The 17813-nt window shown below is 42.6% G+C and overlaps 1 protein-coding gene across 1 annotated transcript; it reads right to left on the bottom strand.

Moving 5' to 3' along the window:
• Positions 1-7690: 7690 nt before the first annotated feature.
• LOC136053346 (protein maelstrom homolog) lies at positions 7691-17270 on the bottom strand. The gene is made up of 12 exons (XM_065744112.1): positions 17139-17270; positions 16591-16677; positions 15799-15895; positions 14383-14538; positions 13818-13859; positions 13115-13242; positions 11712-11766; positions 11069-11210; positions 9885-9947; positions 8945-9077; positions 8593-8671; positions 7691-7806 (listed from the first exon to the last, which is right to left on the bottom strand). The coding sequence occupies exons 1-12, from the start codon at positions 17268-17270 to the stop codon at positions 7691-7693; spliced, it is 1230 nt and encodes a 409-aa protein (XP_065600184.1).
• Positions 17271-17813: the final 543 nt, after the last annotated feature.

Below are 17813 nucleotides of genomic sequence, written 5' to 3'. Positions count from 1 at the left end.
AGAAGGCGTGCATTTGCTTGGAAAGGCAAGCTTAGTTATTAAAAATATTTTGAGAGCTCATGTCTTAGGGCCGCAAAAAGATTCCTGGGGATAGAATGCTTTCCCTATGAGGACAGGCTGAGAGCTGGGGCTGTTCTGCCCCAAGAAGAGAAGGCTCCAGGGAGACCTGGGAGAGACCTCTCTATCTAAAGCTGTAAGAAGGAGGAGGACAGACTCTTTAGCAGAGCCTGTGGTGATAGGACAAGCGGAAATGGTTTCAAACTAAAAGATTTAGAGCGAATATAAGGAAGAAATTTATTACAATAAGGGTGGTGAGAAGCAGGAACTGGTTTTCCAGAGAGGTGGATGCCCCATCCCTGGAGACACCCAAGGTCAGGCACCTGATGGAGCTGGAGGTGTCCCTGTTCGTTGCAGGAGAGTTGGACTGGATGACCTTTAAGGATAAAACCGTTCTATGATGCTGTCTGTTACAAAACTGAGACATCTGTATAGACTCTTGTGGGTTTTTGTTTGTTTGTTTGTTTTGATATATCTCATCGAGTACCTGATACTTGTTTCATTGAAAATTTGCATGCTGAGCCACGGTTCAAATAAGATAAAAGCTGGAAACAATCAGATGTATATCATCATGGTGAGCAGCATGAGTTGCTTCCTCCCTTAAGCCTTCTATTGATCTCTCTCAAAGTACTTGTCACTGGCCAGAATAAATTAAAAACTAAAAGGAAATTAACAGAGCAACAACCACAATTAACTGTAGAAGAAAATTTTAATCTGTTACCAGAAGGGATTGTGAAATATGATTGCCTGCAATGGAAGACTGTAAGTTTGATCTGAAGCAGGGTAACTGAAATGGCAGTGTCAGCATAAGATCTGATTAAGTTCTAGCCAGATTTTTCTTCTCCTAGGTGTGTGATGTCTGCCACATTGCTTGCTGTTCCCTTTACCTATGGGGACCACCTTGATGGGGAATCATCTTCAGGATGTGGTTGCAGTTCCTGCATAGCCTGCGTGGTGTAGCAGAACAAGAGCCAGCTCACTGCTTCTCATGCAGCCAACTTAACTGAAGGTGTCCCAGAAATCTCAATAAAAATGTAGCTCTGGCTTGGAAGATTCCTTCCAATCTTCTACCACGGAGTGAATTTACTGTAAACCTAGACACAAGGATCAAAAATACTTCTAAAGACTTCCATGTGTTTCCAAAGGACAACTTTGCCTTTTCCCCTCAGTGTAGCTTCTTTCTTTATCTTCTGTCTAGGTAACTGAGTCTGTTTAGCTTGAAAGGAGGTAACTGCTGTCTAGGCTAAAATCTTTAACTTAGCTAATTGCGTTTGTCACTGCCGGAACTGCTGGCAGATAAGGTCAGATCAGATTGCTTTTGCATCTCACTGGTGGCTGGTTTCTCTGACGGTTAAAAAAAGCGGATGCAGTTCAGTCTTCTGGAGGCTCTTATATCTTGTTCAAATCCAATTAAACAGTTTATGTTATGCTGTTTGTGAACCACTGAATGGGTTTGCTCTTAAATTTATGGGAAGAGCCAATAACATTACTAAAAACATATAAAATCTTGATGTGAATTTAACGAGAATAACTTTTTAAAGTCACTATCACTCTTGTGCAAAATCATTTATACCTCAGACTAGTTCCTGATATATTAATACTAAATGTCTCAAGTGAGACTGCAAGAAATAACTCATCTTTTAAATACAAACTTTTGCAGAATCTAGCTTTTTAGCCCCAAAGGTGAATATTTCTTTTGTATTACTGTGTGAGTGTTGCTAGAAGTGAACCTGTGCACATTTGCTTTCGTTTCTTTCACAGTGTGCTTTTCTCTCGTGCAGCTTTGTGACCCACCCTTTAACAGTCCATCCTTTTAAAAAATTCAGATAATGTGTGCATCAACTCTGAAAAGGACAAGGTTGCAGTAATAGCACTCCTAGGGCCACATGTGTGGTTGAAAAATAAAATGAATAAGCAACAAGGAGGGAAAGGTTTTTCCTACATAAGGTTAAGGAAGAGAAAAAAAAGAGGGCAGAGATCATCTTTGGAGCACAGTGTCATCAGTGTTCCTAGCCCTGGCCCTGGGAAAATCTCCCTGTGATTGAACTAGAAACTCATGTTTTAAGTATGCAGTTGCCTGCTGTTTAACTTAGCTGGCAGAAGAGGCCTTTAAAGCATTTATGCTGATTTGTAAATAATTTTTGCAGCATTGGGGCCGTTCCAGGGGATAAAAGCAAGCGTTGTGCCAATGTTTATACGTTACTTTTTCACTAACTACTTAATTCAGTGAAATTACTCAATATACCAACACCTGACTATTAGATCTCTGGCTTGGAAATCCAGCTCCAGAACTGGAGACCTGTGCTTTCCCATCCATGTATGTATTACATGTCTCAAAAAATTGCATGTCACAAAATATGGTCAGTGTACACTGAAAAACTGTCAGGAACTTTGTTGCCACTAATGCTGCTTCATTCATTCAGGATTTGTGGCAATGACCTTCTTTCCAAGAAACCTCTTACAGCAGTTTATCAGAAGGATGAACAAAGTTACTCTAAAACAACATGGCAGCAATTCCATTTAATGTTGCCCAGTGATCCACTAAAGCAGTGCCTGCAACACATTTGGGGAGAAGATGGGGAAGTGAACAACACTTAATGAATTCCTAGGAATTAATGTATACATACCTAACGTTGATACTCACACCCCTCGCAAGATGGGAACTGAGCAGAAATGGAGTGGCACTCCAGACAGTCAATAGTATATTTCTATTTGGTTATGTTCAGCTTTCAGACGGAAGAATACACACGCATATGCTTTATCTGTGCATGAAAAAGAAAGCAACAACAGAACACCAGATTTTAAGTGCTCACAAACCATTTTCCCATCTGCAGGACTACCAAGATCTGTTCGCCAAACTGGGAAGAACAGAACAGTATTATTCTGATAAATCATTAATAGTACGCTTGCTGAAAGAAATCTTGCTAAGATATTTATATATTATTTTTTCCTCCTTCTAATAGTACCTCGGAAATCTAGGAGTTATTTCGTGTGTAATGAAGTGTACAAAGGAAAAAAAGAAGTCCATTTCAACAATCCAGCAAGCCAAAGTCAAGGCAAATGGCCACTGTTATACTTGTTTCACTCACAAATCTATCAAGGAAGGCAAGTGGGATGGTGAGGCATGATTTTGGCTTGGCAAATCCACGCTGACCGCTGCCACTCTTCTCCTCCTACTTCACATACCCAAAAAAATGTGTTCCAAGAGGGCTCAAGCCACGATCTTTCCAAGAAGCACGGGAATTTATCAGTTTATGGTTCCCCAGACTGTCTTTCGGCAGATAGGTGCAATATATTTGCCTTCCATCCACTGTTACACTTCTCATGCTTTCTGAGACCTTTTCAGGACAGAACAGCTTTGCAAGGATATCAGGCAGCCTTCTCATTCTCATAATCTATATTTCTGGGGTGACTGGGGGTTCCCAAGAGTTAACCATGTTGGAGGCTGAAATAAGCCTCACTGGTAAAGACTGTCAAGAACATCCTATTGTGACTGGCCCAGGGGCTCCATGTATACTTGGTATTGATTACCTCAAAAGGGGATATTTTAAGGATCCCAAAGGGTATCAATGGGCCTTTGGAATAGCTGCTGTGGACGCAGACAACGTTAAGCAGCTGTCTGCTTTGCCTGGCCTATCAGAAGATCCGTCTGTTGTGGGGTTGCTCCAAGTGGAGGAGCAACAGGTACCGATTGCTACAAAAACGGTGCACAGACGGCAGTACCGAACCAACAGGGATTCCTTGCTCCCCATTCATAATTTGATTCGTCAGCTAGAGAGCCAGGGAGTGATCAGCAAAACTCACTCACCTTTTAACAGCCCCATATGGCCGGTGCGTAAAGCCAGTGGAGAACGGAGGCTGACGGTAGATTACCGTGGCCTGAATGAAGTCACACCCCCACTGAGTGCTGCTGTGCCAGACATGCTACAACTCCAGTACGAACTGGAGTCAAAAGCAGCCAAGTGGTATGCCACCACTGACACTGCTAATGCCTTCTTCTCAATTCCTTTGGCCACAGAATGCAGGCCACAGTTTGCCTTCACCTGGAGGGGCGTTCAGTACACCTGGAACCGTTTGCCCCAGGGGTGGAAGCACAGCCCAACCATTTGCCATGGGTTGGTCCAAACTGCATTGGAACAGGGCGGTGCTCCTGAGCGCTTACAATACATTGATGATATCATTGTGTGGGGCAATACAGCAGGAGAAGTTTTTGAGAAAGGAGAGAGAATAATCCAGATCCTTCTGCGAGCTGGCTTTGCTATCAAGCGAAGCAAAGTGAAAGGGCCTGCACAGGAAATTCAGTTCCTAGGTATAAAGTGGCAAGATGGACGTCGTCACATCCCTACAGATGTGATTAACAAAATCACTGCCATGTCTCCACCCACCAGTAAGACAGAGACCCAAGCTTTTTTGGGTGTAGTGGACTTTTGGAGAATGCATGTTCCAAACTACAGTCTCATTGTGAGCCCTCTCTATCGGGTGACGCGGAAGAAGAATGATTTTGTGTGGGGCCCTGAGCAGCAGCAGGCTTTTGAGCAAATTAAGCAGGAGATAGCCCGTGCCGTGGCCCTGGGGCCAGTGCGGACGGGACAGGATGTAAAGAACATCCTCTACACTGCTGCTGGAAAGGAAGGTCCCACTTGGAGTTTGTGGCAAAGAGCTCCTGGAGAGACCCGAGGCCGACCCCTTGGATTCTGGAGTCGGGCGTACAGGGGGTCTGAGGAGCGCTACACTCCAACTGAGAAGGAGATCTTAGCCGCGTACGAGGGGGTTCGAGCTGCTTTCCGAAGTAATCGGTACTGAAACGCAGCTCCTCCTGGCACCTCGACTGCCAGTGCTGAACTGGATGTTCAAAGGAAAGGTTCCCTCTACCCATCATGCTACTGATGCCACTTGGAGTAAGTGGATTGCGCTGATTACACAGCGAGCTCGGATGGGGAACCTTAGTCATCCAGGAATCCTAGAAGTGATCACGGACTGGCCTGAAGGTAAAAAGTTTGGAACAATACCAGCAGAGGAGGTATCACGTGCCAAAGAGGCCCCGCCATATAATGAACTACCAGACAATGAAAAGAGATATGCCCTGTTCACAGATGGATCCTGTCGCATTGTGGGTAAGCACCGCAGATGGAAATCTGCTGTGTGGAGCCCCACACGACGAGTTGCTGAGGCCACTGAAGGAAAAGGAGAACCAAGTCAATTTGCAGAGGTAAAGGCTGTCCAGCTGGCCTTAGATATTGCTGAACGAGAGAGGTGGCCAGTGCTTTATCTTTACACTGACTCATGGATGGTGGCAAATGCTTTATGGGGGTGGTTACAGCAACGGGAACAAAATGGTTGGCAACGGAGGGGTAAACCTATTTGGGCTGCTGAACTGTGGAGAGACATTGCTGCCCGAATAAAGAATATGGTTGTAAAGGTGCGCCATGTAGATGCTCATGTTCCTAAGAGCCGGGCAACTGAGGAACAACAAAATAACCATCAGGTAGATCGAGCTGCCAAAGTTAAGGTGGCTCAAGCAGACTTGGACTGGCGACACAAGAGTGAATTATTTTTAGCTCGCTGGGCCCATGAGACCTCTGGCCATCAAGGAAGAGATGCAACATATAAATGGGCTAGAGACCGAGGGGTGGACTTAACTATGGATGCTATTGCACAGGTTATCCATGACTGTGATACGTGCGCCACAATTAAACAAGCCAAGAGAATGAAACCTCTTTGGGAAGAAGGGCGATGGCAAAAGTATAAATATGGGGAGGCGTGGCAGGTTGATTATATCACCTTGCCACGAACTCGCGATGGTAAGCGTTACGTGCTCACCATGGTGGAAGCAACCACTGGGTGGCTTGAAACATATGCAGTACCCCATGCTACCGCCCGAAACACCATCTTAGGGCTCGAGAAACAAGTCCTGTGGCGACATGGCACTCCAGAAAGAATTGAGTCCGATAATGGAACTCATTTCAAAAATTCTCTTGTAAATACTTGGGCCAAAGATCATGGTATTGAATGGATTTATCATATCCCCTATCACGCACCAGCTTCTGGTAAAATTGAAAGGTACAATGGGTTGTTAAAAACCACATTGAAAGCAATGGGTGGCGGAACATTTAAGCACTGGGAGAAGCATTTGGCAGAAGCCACCTGGTTGGTCAACACTCGAGGATCCATCAATCGTGATGGTCCTGCCCAATCCAGATCTCTACCTACTGTAGAGGGAGATAAGGTCCCTGTAGTACACGTAAAGAACATGTTGGGAAAAGCAGTTTGGGTCCTTCCAGCTTCTGGAAAGGGCAAACCTCTCCGTGGAACTGTTTTTGCTCAGGGACCTGGGTCCACTTGGTGGGTGATGCAGAAGAATGGGGATGTTCAGTGTGTACCACAAGGGAATTTGATGTTGGGCGAGTGCAGTCGGTAATTCCATGTATATACTTATATATGTTGTGTGTGTGTGTATATAATGCATGTTAACCACTGTTCTTCTATACATATATATCAAACATGATGTAGTGATGTGGAATAAGGGGTGGAATGTCATGGTTTTATGATTTTTGGTACTGGTATTCCACATCGTAACATCACGTAGTGCATTTAGAGTTAAAGAGTTAATGCTCCAGCTCCGTGGATCATCGATAGTTCCAGGTATACCTGTCTCAGAAGAGAAGAACAACTCCATTCCCCAGAGGACTTTGCGATGCTTTGCGTTCTTACGTGTTTACGCACAGAGGGAAAGATAAAAACTGTCTGCGGTCACGGGACACCCTCTTTCCTTTTGGGATCGACTCAGCAGTGGGTGCTCGCTGCCGTCCGCCTTCAGCGTTAGCGTAAGGCCTTCGGTTTATCGGACACTCTCTCTTGCTCATTTTATTTGATTTATTAGCTTTAATTCCAATTATATTGTATTACATTGTGTTATTTTGCTTTCCGATATCTTATTTAGTAAATTAGCTTTCCTCCTCAGATCGCTGCCGCTGTTTTGTTCCTAGGCCCATCTCCCTTTTCCCTTTCCCCCTTCCCTGGGGCGTGGGTCCCCCGCACCAATCGTCACAGAACCGGGCCGAACCTGCCCGTAAACCGTTTGACAAACTGTCACCACACTTTTTCATAGAATATCTGCTTTTTTGCATCGAATGACTACTCGAGTTCTCAGTGGGTGGAAGAAACCAATTCTGAGCAATCCTTTGAGACCATGACACTGTATACTCTCCAGTGCATCCTGTCATACCTCCACTGCTCTCTCCATTTGTAGAGAGTTACACTGAAATTTTATCTTCCATATACAGATGAGGTGAAGGGGGTTACTAAAGAAAAAAAATAAAGCAGCACTTGTTTAAAGCTGGAGTGGCCACTAAAGAATTTCTAATTCAATGATGTTGCTAATCACTCTTGAATTTGCACTCCATCCATTAAGAAACAGAACTACCATAGCATTTCTTTTTAGAGAGGACACAACTTCAAAACATCTTCCAGTAGATCTTCTCTAAGTCCAGTAAGTAACAGTTTCATCATTTCAACAAGAACTTGAACAATCAAAAGTTGCACGTAAGATGAAAAGACAACCAACATTTTCTCCAGACAGACAGCAGTTTATTTCCTTAAGAAAAAGAAAAAGATAGAGATGTAAAGAAGATTTTCAGTGGCTGAAAGATGAGCTCAGGTCACGTGTATTTTCCAGCCATCGAGTGACTCCTCTTCCGCGTGTGGTACTTGTTCCATAAGAAGACATCTTCAAAAGGAGTGAAGAATCACCTAATGAAATAGTTTACAAATGAAATAAATCCTTGAAGCTTGCATAAACTAATGGAATTTTCTTTTATATGCTGTGGAGTGGAATGTGTTCAGTATTTCTAACAGGAAAAGTGAGAAACAGGTTCTGCCCTCCATAACCACCAAGTCCATGTAAGATCTCATGATTTATATTTAGAACAGTTTCAGCATTTAATTCAGTGTGTGTTATCCACGCAAAAACATAAGGTGCAAACTCAGAGTTCTTACAGTTATTTGTCTTGCAAACCTTATTCTGTTCCATTTTGAAGGTTAGCCACATATTGCACAAATGAATCAAGTGCACATACTTTATATTAGAAAGATTTTAGCTCCAAGAAGAGGACTTGGAGCAAAGTTTTTTTTTTATAAATCCAGGAGTAACAAAATACTTGCAAGAAGTATGTGCAGAGTCAAATGGTACAACTCCAGAAGAGAGATGGTATTTTAAAGGTTGCCCTGCCTCAAAGCATCTAAACATGCAAGAAAGAAGTAAATATGACAAAACAATAAGGTGTTATAAAACAGCAGCATTCATGAGAAAAATCTGATTTTGTATAGACCTACTGACCACAGTTTTTGGTCCAGTAACAGTGTAGTTATTTCATCTAGAGAAATTCAATGATATCTGCACAAACCTAGCTCACGCAGAGCTGAGTTCTATGCTGCTGACAGACAGTAACTTCTGAGCCCAGAAATTTGAAAAAGCTGCAACTGGATTATGTTTAAATACTCTCTTTCCCTTTACAAATGAGGAAATCTCGAACTCACATCTAGAAGGGACAAGATCTTGAACTCGACTTGGAGAAAGGATGCATTTACCCCTTCCAGAACCCCTGGCCTTCATTTCCTGCAGAAAGAAATAAGCATTCAAAATAAGAAGTCTTCTCTAAAGTGGCATGCGTAACTATTTGTGATACCTGTGAGTAGTAGTAATAAATAACACACCACAAGAAACTGCCCAGCTAGAGATTATTTTCCTTTTCTCAGTCTACCAAGTATTCCTCAAAAAAAAAAAGCATCCAAAACAGAAGATGGCTAACCCGAAATTACCAAGTGTGTTCTGTCTAGAAGACTTGAGTTAACTTGAAATAACACAGGAAAACAATTTGAAGAACCTGACCTGAAAACGTGCAGCATCCAGTATCAGTTGCCTCAGATTGTGACTGAAGCGGAAATACAAGTCTTCAAGAGGCAGGTGAGCAGCTGTCAGTGAGACTCCATACGAACCAGCGAAAGATCTACTGATGCAATAACTTGACCAGGGAAATAAAGAAATCAAGAAAAGCTTTGTTAATAGGGTTGTAATGCTTATATACAGAAACACAGCATTCTTAGATCTTCAACTGACAAGGCCACCACAGATCAAGACGCAGAGATGACAGAGGGCAAAAGGATATTGTCAAAGCAGCTAACAACCCTGAATGCTTCCAAGTTCACCAGCATATTCTATCAAATTAACACAGTCACTTCCCCATGCTGTCAAATGTAACCACTCATAAGCATTAAATCCATCACTGGAAATTTGCTTAATACTGGTTGTTTTTTTTAATAAAAAATTAATTACTATTTCTCTCAAATAATATTACTACTATTGACTGAGATCTTAAACTGCATTTCTTTCCCAACTATTTGTCCTTCCCTCAACCTAAAAAAGAGAAGCTTGCGTATCTACATTATATGTAAAACAGTATACAAATTTCTAGAGATGGACTAAAATATACTGAGAATTTCCCATCGAACTGAAGCTTAGTAAACCTCTGAAGAAAAACACTGAATTTGAACAAAGAACATTTCTTTCAGCTCTCCAATAGCGAAGGTAGTGATGACCAAGTGATGGATATTATCATAGACATCACGTTATACCAAACTGCTACAGCAGCATACTGCTTTACAGTATTAATACAAAAACTAAAGTGAAAATAGAATGAAGTCCTGGAAGTGCAAGAAATAAATAAAACTCAAGATTCAGAATCACCGTGCTCAAAGCAATCGGGGCCAAAAAGCGTGTGTAACAAAATGAAATGCCATCACACTGCAGATAACTCCTGTGAAATACTCACGCCATTTTCTTACAGGATGCCAAAGCACAGTAAAGTATATCATTCTCTTCATGCCACTTGCACCTACATAAAATGAAACGGAGGTTTACTGTCTAAGTATCTACATCTTTAATCAACGCGAACAGTTGGCCTGATCAGAAGGAACAGGAGCAAACATCAAAGGTTATCTTTTGTCTCAGTGATCATCCATTTAAAATTACACAGATGACCAACATTTACTAACAGATCTAGATGACTTATGTAGAGTTGAGAACTGCACTTAACCAGCAACCTTCCAGACACTGTGGCAGAGACAAAAGGAAACCCCATTAAATTCTGATTATCTTTAAGTTTCCCACTACAACGAAAATCCCTCTTAATACAACCATCCCCGTTTCATTCTGCAAATGTTATGAAGTACTTTTTTTTCCTCCGTTCTCTTTAATGCTTTCCTCTACTGTGAAGTAGTAGTTTCTTTCAGAAGGAAAGAAACAGCAGTGATTACTCAGTGATCTAGATGTCCATAGCATAAGCAGATTTTCAGGGATAAGTGCTAGTAGACAAAAAATTCAATAGAATTAAGATCAAATTATTAATTCTTCTTTATAACAGAAGCATACTTCAGCTTTTCTCCACTGTTAACTGTATCAGTGCTAAGTATTCTGCAATGCCTCTAGGTACTATATAATAGAACACAAGGATCCAAAAGTAGTAAAAACATTACTGTTCAAGACATGTAAGGAAAAGAAGAAAAACAATCCTATGAAATACATGCATTCTAGCATTATAAAAAGAATTCCTTCAGGAAAGTGTGAGATGTAACTTGACTCTTGAGCTTGTTTTCTGCCACTAGAAAGCACATCTAGCTCATCATCACAGTTGCAGTGTGAGGTACATACTAAAATCCAGCTTCTCAAGGCTCTGAATCTCCTCACTTCTATGACTTCAAGTATCACAATATATTTTCTTTTTTTAACTGTCCTTTAAATCAAGCTCCAGACTCAGCATTAGAGACACCGGTCTTTTTTTTTTTTTTTTTTTGAAAGATAGCAACGCACATCTCCTGTTTTAGCCACGCTGTGATAAGAAATCTTTTGATGAGATGGTTTCCTGAAGAATTTAGCCTAGCTGTGCACAAGCTGCACTTAAGGCACCCAGACACATCAGAACAATACCCATTTCCACAGAAAAAGAAACCAACATACCTGGTATTACTGGAAAAATCCCACAGGACAACATTTAGCTCTCTAAACACCCAAGCGTTGGATGGCTCCTTTTGGCATTCCTTCTGGTGCAGTTTTATTACCAGGTCTTCTACAGTAAGAAGCTCCAGAGATCTCCGAACACCTATAGCCCAGAGGAAATCCACATCAGCATAACATCCACTCTTTTCAGCCAGCCTTTGTTCACTCTTCATCTTCTTCTATCCCTACAGTCACGTAAACCTCAACAAATTATTCTGCCACTGATATTAATAATATCTGGCATTTTATCAAGGCAGGTCCTATACTCTCTCAGTTTACTCCACTATATCCTACCTACAGGCCATCTTTCCTCAGAAGCTGCTAGTTCCCCCATCTGTTCCCCTACACTCACCTTCTCAGTAATCTCACTGCTTCTGCACCTTTTTCTGGTTGTACTCTTCATCTGCTCATTAGCCGGTTAGCTGACTAACCATGCAGCATTTATGGGGAGGGAGAGAAGAAGCACACGCAACAGTTCTAGCTATCAGTATCAGCTTTTATGAAACTCCTGAGACCTGAACTCCTTCTGACAAATACAGCAGTCCATGATCAGATAACCCTCCTTTCTTGGAGAAACAAAAGCCAAAAACAACTGTTTTCCCACCTGCTACACTAGCCATTCGTTCAAGACACCAGCTGATTCGGAATCTGCCATCAGACTAGAAAAAGAAAATCTCAGTCACATTCAAGAACATAATAAGTACAGTATATAATTTAATATCTGCAAGACCTCAGGCTGCACTTAAAAAAAATCATTCCCAAAACAAAAGTCCATGTTTATATACAACCTCCCGGAAAATTACCTTGAAGAGGAATCAAATACCAAGGCAGTCTTCCAACCAAATCTCAGGAGAAATTCTGGGCTAATACATGGAGACAAGTTAACTGTTAACTCATACTACAGCCATCTCTACTAACTGCTGTATGTTATTTTCCCTCCATGCACAGCACTTGTATTTATATATGGAGCCCAAGATCTAGATCCTCCACTCCTTTTATGAGTTAACTAGCACTAGGCTCAAGGGGAATAAAAAAAATTATATATAGTTGGCACGATGCTTACATTCCTCTGAACCTCAGTGTTTTATTTCACTCATCAGCAATTCAGCAAAAATAAGATGTACAGCATTCTCACGTGAAAAGTCATTAAAGTGTAAAAACATCCTCAGAGAAGCGAGATTACCCAACTATTATCCAGTACACTCAACTTAAGTACAATCTTAAAAATTCCAAACAGTGTCAGAACAGTCTGAAATGCTCATCAATAGACAGAGCCAGACACGCAGGCTGTGAATAAGTAGGCAGAAATTGTGTCGCTCATTTCTGGAAAGGTTAGCTTCTTTCTCTAACAGAGCAGGGGTTTGTATGTGTGGCTAGGTGTGGAAGGAAAAAGAACAAAAAAGGAAGCTTGCTTATTTAGGTTCCATATCATTTTTAGTTCCTGCAAAAAGCTGGAAACAAAAAAAACAGGTTTCAACTGCCAAACTTATGTAAGGTAATTTCTTTCTATAATGGAAGAAAACTTTGAGTGTGTCATCGTCCCAACCTCCCCCATCACTCATTTGCACACAGAATGCGCATTAGAGCAAAGTCTCTCCTTGATTACCCACTGGAAGAGAACTCAGGTTTTGATTTTGAGTGCCTTACTTTGACCTTGTGTAGGTTAAGACAAATTACTAATACCAAATGGTATAGTTAGTCAAAAGAGATTGTATACTTTATCTTCTGGATAATCCTTCTAAACAGACAATTGATAAGAAGAGAAACACTCAGCTGTTTCCAAAGATTGAAGCTCGCAAAAGAAACTCCACAAGGGAGGGATCTCTTGCAACAAGAGATCCTTCCCTGATGGTGGTCAGCCCTTAAATGGGGTCCGGGAGAGGTGGAGTCAGACACCACCCCTTCCAGTCATACAGGTGCACTGCCTTCACCTGTGCTCCCACAGCTGCCTCACTGCTCACCTCAGGTGATCAGTGGTTCAACAGTTCCCTTACACCCTGATCATACCTTGCAGTAAAAACGAGGACAAGCACCTCCAGCTGGCTGGGCAAACTTAAGAAGTTCACGTATGACAACTGGGTAGCAAGTACGCGAAAGACAAAATCCAGACAGAGGAATCTTATGAGTGGCATCACCTAGCAAAAGGTGAAGAGGATAAAATTTTAATTTATGAGAAATTTTGTTTCTTAAACCACCATCTGCCCTCCTCTGTAATTTGATGTATATACATCTATACTTAAAAACAATGCCTCTCTTTCCCTACAGAGAAGATGTGTAATTGAAGCTACGAAAACCTTATTTCCTGAAAAAGGCTAGCAATCTGGGCTGTGAGCAGATGCATGCACATCTACCCCTTTTGAGAGGTCATTATCTAAATACTTGACGTAGGATAGCATAAGCCAAGTTTGTTCCCTGTGCACACAAGGGGAGTAATTGTACTAACGGAAAGAGACAATCTATAAACACTGCTTAAGAGTCACGAGGGAAACACAGCAGTGAAGAGCTCTGCTGTTTGAGGGTACAAGAAATAAGCAAGGTGACTGCAGCAAGCTGTCCTCTCACCCCTTGCTCTTCAAAAGATGACAGGAAGTCCCCAGAAGGGGAAGCTTCCAGGTGAGACTTACAAAACAACTGGATATAGAACAGATAAGCAGAATCCAAAACTGTAAAGCCTTGCATAGCACTCTTCTTCTCCTCCACTGATACTCACTAGCAGCCTGGCAGTGATACCGAAAACCAAGTGGTGGTACTTCTGCAGAAAAACACGAGGAATGGGAGAAAAAGAAACAACCGTCATCCATCACCACAGTGACAGATCCTTAACTCTGAAATAGGCAGCAGATTTTTATTTATACAAAGGAGCAGCTTCACCTTCCCCTGTGGCCTTGTACAACTACCACAACTATTCTTGAAAAAAAATATTTTCAGTTGCATTCATTTGAAGAGTATATTGCATTGCATTTATAAGTTAAGCCCAGAACAAACATTCCTCAGCACGAAATAAAGCACAAACATCAGAAGTGCCCTTTGGATTTATTCTGCCCTCTACAAAGCTTCATGCAGACCAAGTACTTAAGTAGATGTTCAAAAGCAAGCAGAAAACAGCAATGCTCAGTTATTTAAAGTAGAAGTCTAATCGCTTGTAGCTAAAGAAATAAACCTATCTTAATATCAGAAATCTAATGAGCACAGCAGCAACTGGCACTAGAAAACTTCCCTCTCAACCCAGAGCAAGATGAACTACTTCCAGGCTACCCCCCTTCCTTGGAAATCACCTGCATCTATGAAGTGATGGAAGTCAGCCATTATGCCCTCCTTCAGGGAGTACTTGACACACCCGATTTCACAAGGGAGGAAGCGCTGATCACAGTGGGACGGCAGCTTGCCGTGACTGTAGATGTCCAGGAAATAGAAGATGTCTGCAACCACAGCTGAAAGGAAAAAAAGAGATATAATTTTGTTACTTTAATTAAAATTAGAAAATAAAGTATCTTCTATTGGTTTTGAATGACCAAACAATACTTTAACTAACAGTCACAAACGCTACATAATGCTGTTTCTGAAGTTAAAGATAGTACCCACCCTTACACTGTGCCCCTCATCAAAACAAGTAAACAAAAACCTTATTTGTTCTACTAAAATGATGTAGTAGGCTAGATTCTATGATACTCAGCACCACCTGTCCCAAGCTTAAGTTCTGGCACTACTTTACATGGATCTTGATTTCCACAAGCTGCAGTGGGAAAGGAAGACAGACCTCCTGAGTGGAGCTCTTTTCACAAAGAAAAAAAATGAATCCGGTATGGGCAACCACGCAAGACTTTCACTGAGAAATATTAAGGAGCAAGATCATAAAACGCATCTCGGACTCAGCTGAAAGATCAGTTATGCCAGCTCAAGTCACCATCATCAACCTGATCAAGTTTACATTATAGCAACAGCTGAGCATAGATTCTGGCAGTGAGAAAGCTAACAGATATTACACTTTTTCAACAGAGCTACTATTTTCTGAGCCTGCATAACTATGACATGTTCAAGAGACTGGTTAGGTAAAAGGCTTGAGCAGAAACTTGACCAAACAGCACAGATACAGCTTCTATTAACTGGCTGTTTAACTTCTATTGCAAGTGTCACCATCTATCATTTTCCACAATAAAACATGCTTGTTACTTAATTCTAATCCAAACATCCATTTGAAGACAAGGTACAGATGGTAAAAAGCTTGCTTTTCAAGACACGTGGAAACTAGCCAGGATGTCCCACAGGTACTGACCAAGTACTTACCCATTTATATCATTTATATTATATAGGTGTTAGATTAGTTTGAGCTTCTTGCCCTTGGATCTCAGTACGAACATTCTATTATCCCAAACTTGGATTAGGCCTTGTAAATCACAAATGTCAGAGCAAAAAGCCCTGAGGGAACTGTAAGTAATGTATTAGTAACAATACACCCATTAAGCTAAAAGAAAAACAGGTAGTGGAATTATTTCAAGGGATGCAGAGGAGCATTTGCACCAACTACACGAGGAAAGGTCTTCGTGGGCCTACACCATCACTAAGAACAAGCACACATCTGACAAAGGCAACTACTGCCAAAATGAAAACTATCTTCGTACGGGTACAACACAGAATATCTTTAGAAGGCAAGCTTTTATCTAACAGCACCGGCTACTGTAAGATCACTGTACCCTGATCACTCATCCATGATATAGCAGAGGCATCAAGAAGAGATGTCACTCTGTACGTCTCTGTAGTCACGTGAGCAGGTACTGGATTCTTAGGGCCCTAGAAAAGATGAGAAAACTCCATCAACTAACTCTAATGAAATTCATCACCTCTTACCAAAGAAAGACAGGATGTCCACTGCTCATTATGGCTAAGTGGAACAAATTCTTAGTGTGTATACAAGTGCCTGAAGACTTGAAGGCTAAGGCAAGAATACTAACAGAGAACGGTTATCTTAGTACCTCAATCAACACACAGTTGGAAGGAATTTCAGCTAAGCTTCTGAAGTGTAATAGAAGTATTAAAAAAAATTGTTTTGTTCAACTTAATGATGCATAGAAGGAAGTTTTCAGACTGAAATCTTCAACAATTCCCACAACTTTGATAAAGAAACCTCAAAACGCTCATTTGCCTTTGATTAGGATAGGTATTCATCTGAGCTGATAAATCCCTGAGTAACTAGACTTTTCTGTGGCTATGAGACCAAGAGGGAGTTGCAGTTCTATTAATAAAGTCCTGCACATCCATACACGAACAGTGAGCTCTTAGGGCAGCAAAAAGATTTGGGCAGATGCCCAGAAACCTCAGAGGCTTACACGATGCAATCTAGGCATAAAGTGTGAGTAACATCCACATTCACATTCCAGATAATTGTCTCTGCCTGACAAGGGCTGATAATTATCAGTTTACAGTACTCAGAATGAGCAATTAGCCCCATTGATGCAAACACCACTTGCTCCTTCCTGCACCTTTACCTCCTTGGCTGCAGCTTGCAAGGATTTCTTTTCCTTCCACTTCAGAGCCTTCTCTGCATAGACCATCTTCTCCTCCTTTGTCAGCAGCTTGAAGCAAAGAGAACCATCAATGCCTCTGTACCTCTCCCTTCAGCAACCCCACAAATCAACGTTTCCTTGCTTCCAAACGGAGTCTGTCAATTCTCACATAACTCCCTCACAAAGCCGTTTGGCTTCAACGCAGGGCACCCCACGAGCACACGCTCCCTCAGCACCCAAAGGCGCTGCCATCCCACAGAGGTCTTCCCCTGAGGCCGCCCTCCATTCTCCCCAAGCCCTCTCCCCTGAACAACAGCCCTCTCCCCTGAACAACAGCCCTCTCCCCTGAACAACAGCCCTCTCCCCTGAACAACAGCCCTCTCCCCTGAACAACAGCCCTCTCCCCTGAACAACAGCCCTCTCCCCTGAACAACAGCCCTCTCCCCTGAACAACAGCCCTCTCCCCTGAACAACAGCCCTCTCCCCTGAACAACAGCCCTCTCCCCTGAACAACAGCCCTCTCCCCTCACCGCCCACTCCTGGCTGAGGTGAGGAATGCCATCGCTCACTCGGCTCACGGGCAGGCCGCGCTGCCGCAGCAGGGGCAGATGCTCACGCACGAAGAAATAGTAAGGGCTGCGAGAGCGCTGCGAGCGAGACATGGCGGCCACACGCCTCGTCCTCCACAGCCACACCACCACAGCGCTGCAAAGGGGCGCTGCTGGCGGGGAGGGAGTACGGCGGATTAGAGGGCGCCTGCTTTCCTTTTAATGTGTGGGTAGTGCCGCCTCCTGCAGGTGCAGAGTTGCCGAAGGCCTTGAGGGCTCTCAAAGGCAGTTAACGGCCTCAGCAGCGGCCCTGGGACGCCGCCCTGAGCTGGAGTTCGTTGAAGCTCGAGCCTGGGGGGCAGCCTCGTGGCCCGAGCTTGGTTTTGAGATACGTAACAGGAGTGTGGAGGAGCTGAGAAGGCGTGCATTTGCTTGGAAAGGCAAGCTTAGTTATTAAAAATATTTTGAGAGCTCATGTCTTAGGGCCGCAAAAAGATTCCTGGGGATAGAATGCTTTCCCTATGAGGACAGGCTGAGAGCTGGGGCTGTTCTGCCCCAAGAAGAGAAGGCTCCAGGGAGACCTGGGAGAGACCTCTCTATCTAAAGCTGTAAGAAGGAGGAGGACAGACTCTTTAGCAGAGCCTGTGGTGATAGGAC

Source organism: Cyrtonyx montezumae, unplaced genomic scaffold (assembly GCF_038088225.1).
Source record: "Cyrtonyx montezumae isolate F1298 unplaced genomic scaffold, pur_monq_1.0 scaffold_3, whole genome shotgun sequence".
Taxonomy (NCBI): domain Eukaryota; kingdom Metazoa; phylum Chordata; class Aves; order Galliformes; family Odontophoridae; genus Cyrtonyx; species Cyrtonyx montezumae.
Note: the sequence above shows the minus strand (reverse complement) of the source record. Positions and strands in the feature narration are given on the sequence as shown.

Excerpts from the sequence above, each read along its gene's own strand:
- LOC136053346 (XM_065744112.1), bottom strand. The coding sequence starts at position 17,270 with ATGTCTCGCTCGCAGCGCTCTCGCAGCCCTTACTATTTCTTCGTGCGT. Across the intron at positions 15,896-16,590 it reads TGCAAGCTGCAGCCAAGGAG|GGCCCTAAGAATCCAGTACC; the intron begins GTAAAGGTGCAG and ends CATCTTTTCTAG. Across the intron at positions 11,211-11,711 it reads ACGAATGGCTAGTGTAGCAG|GTGTTCGGAGATCTCTGGAG; the intron begins GTGGGAAAACAG and ends TCTGGGCTATAG.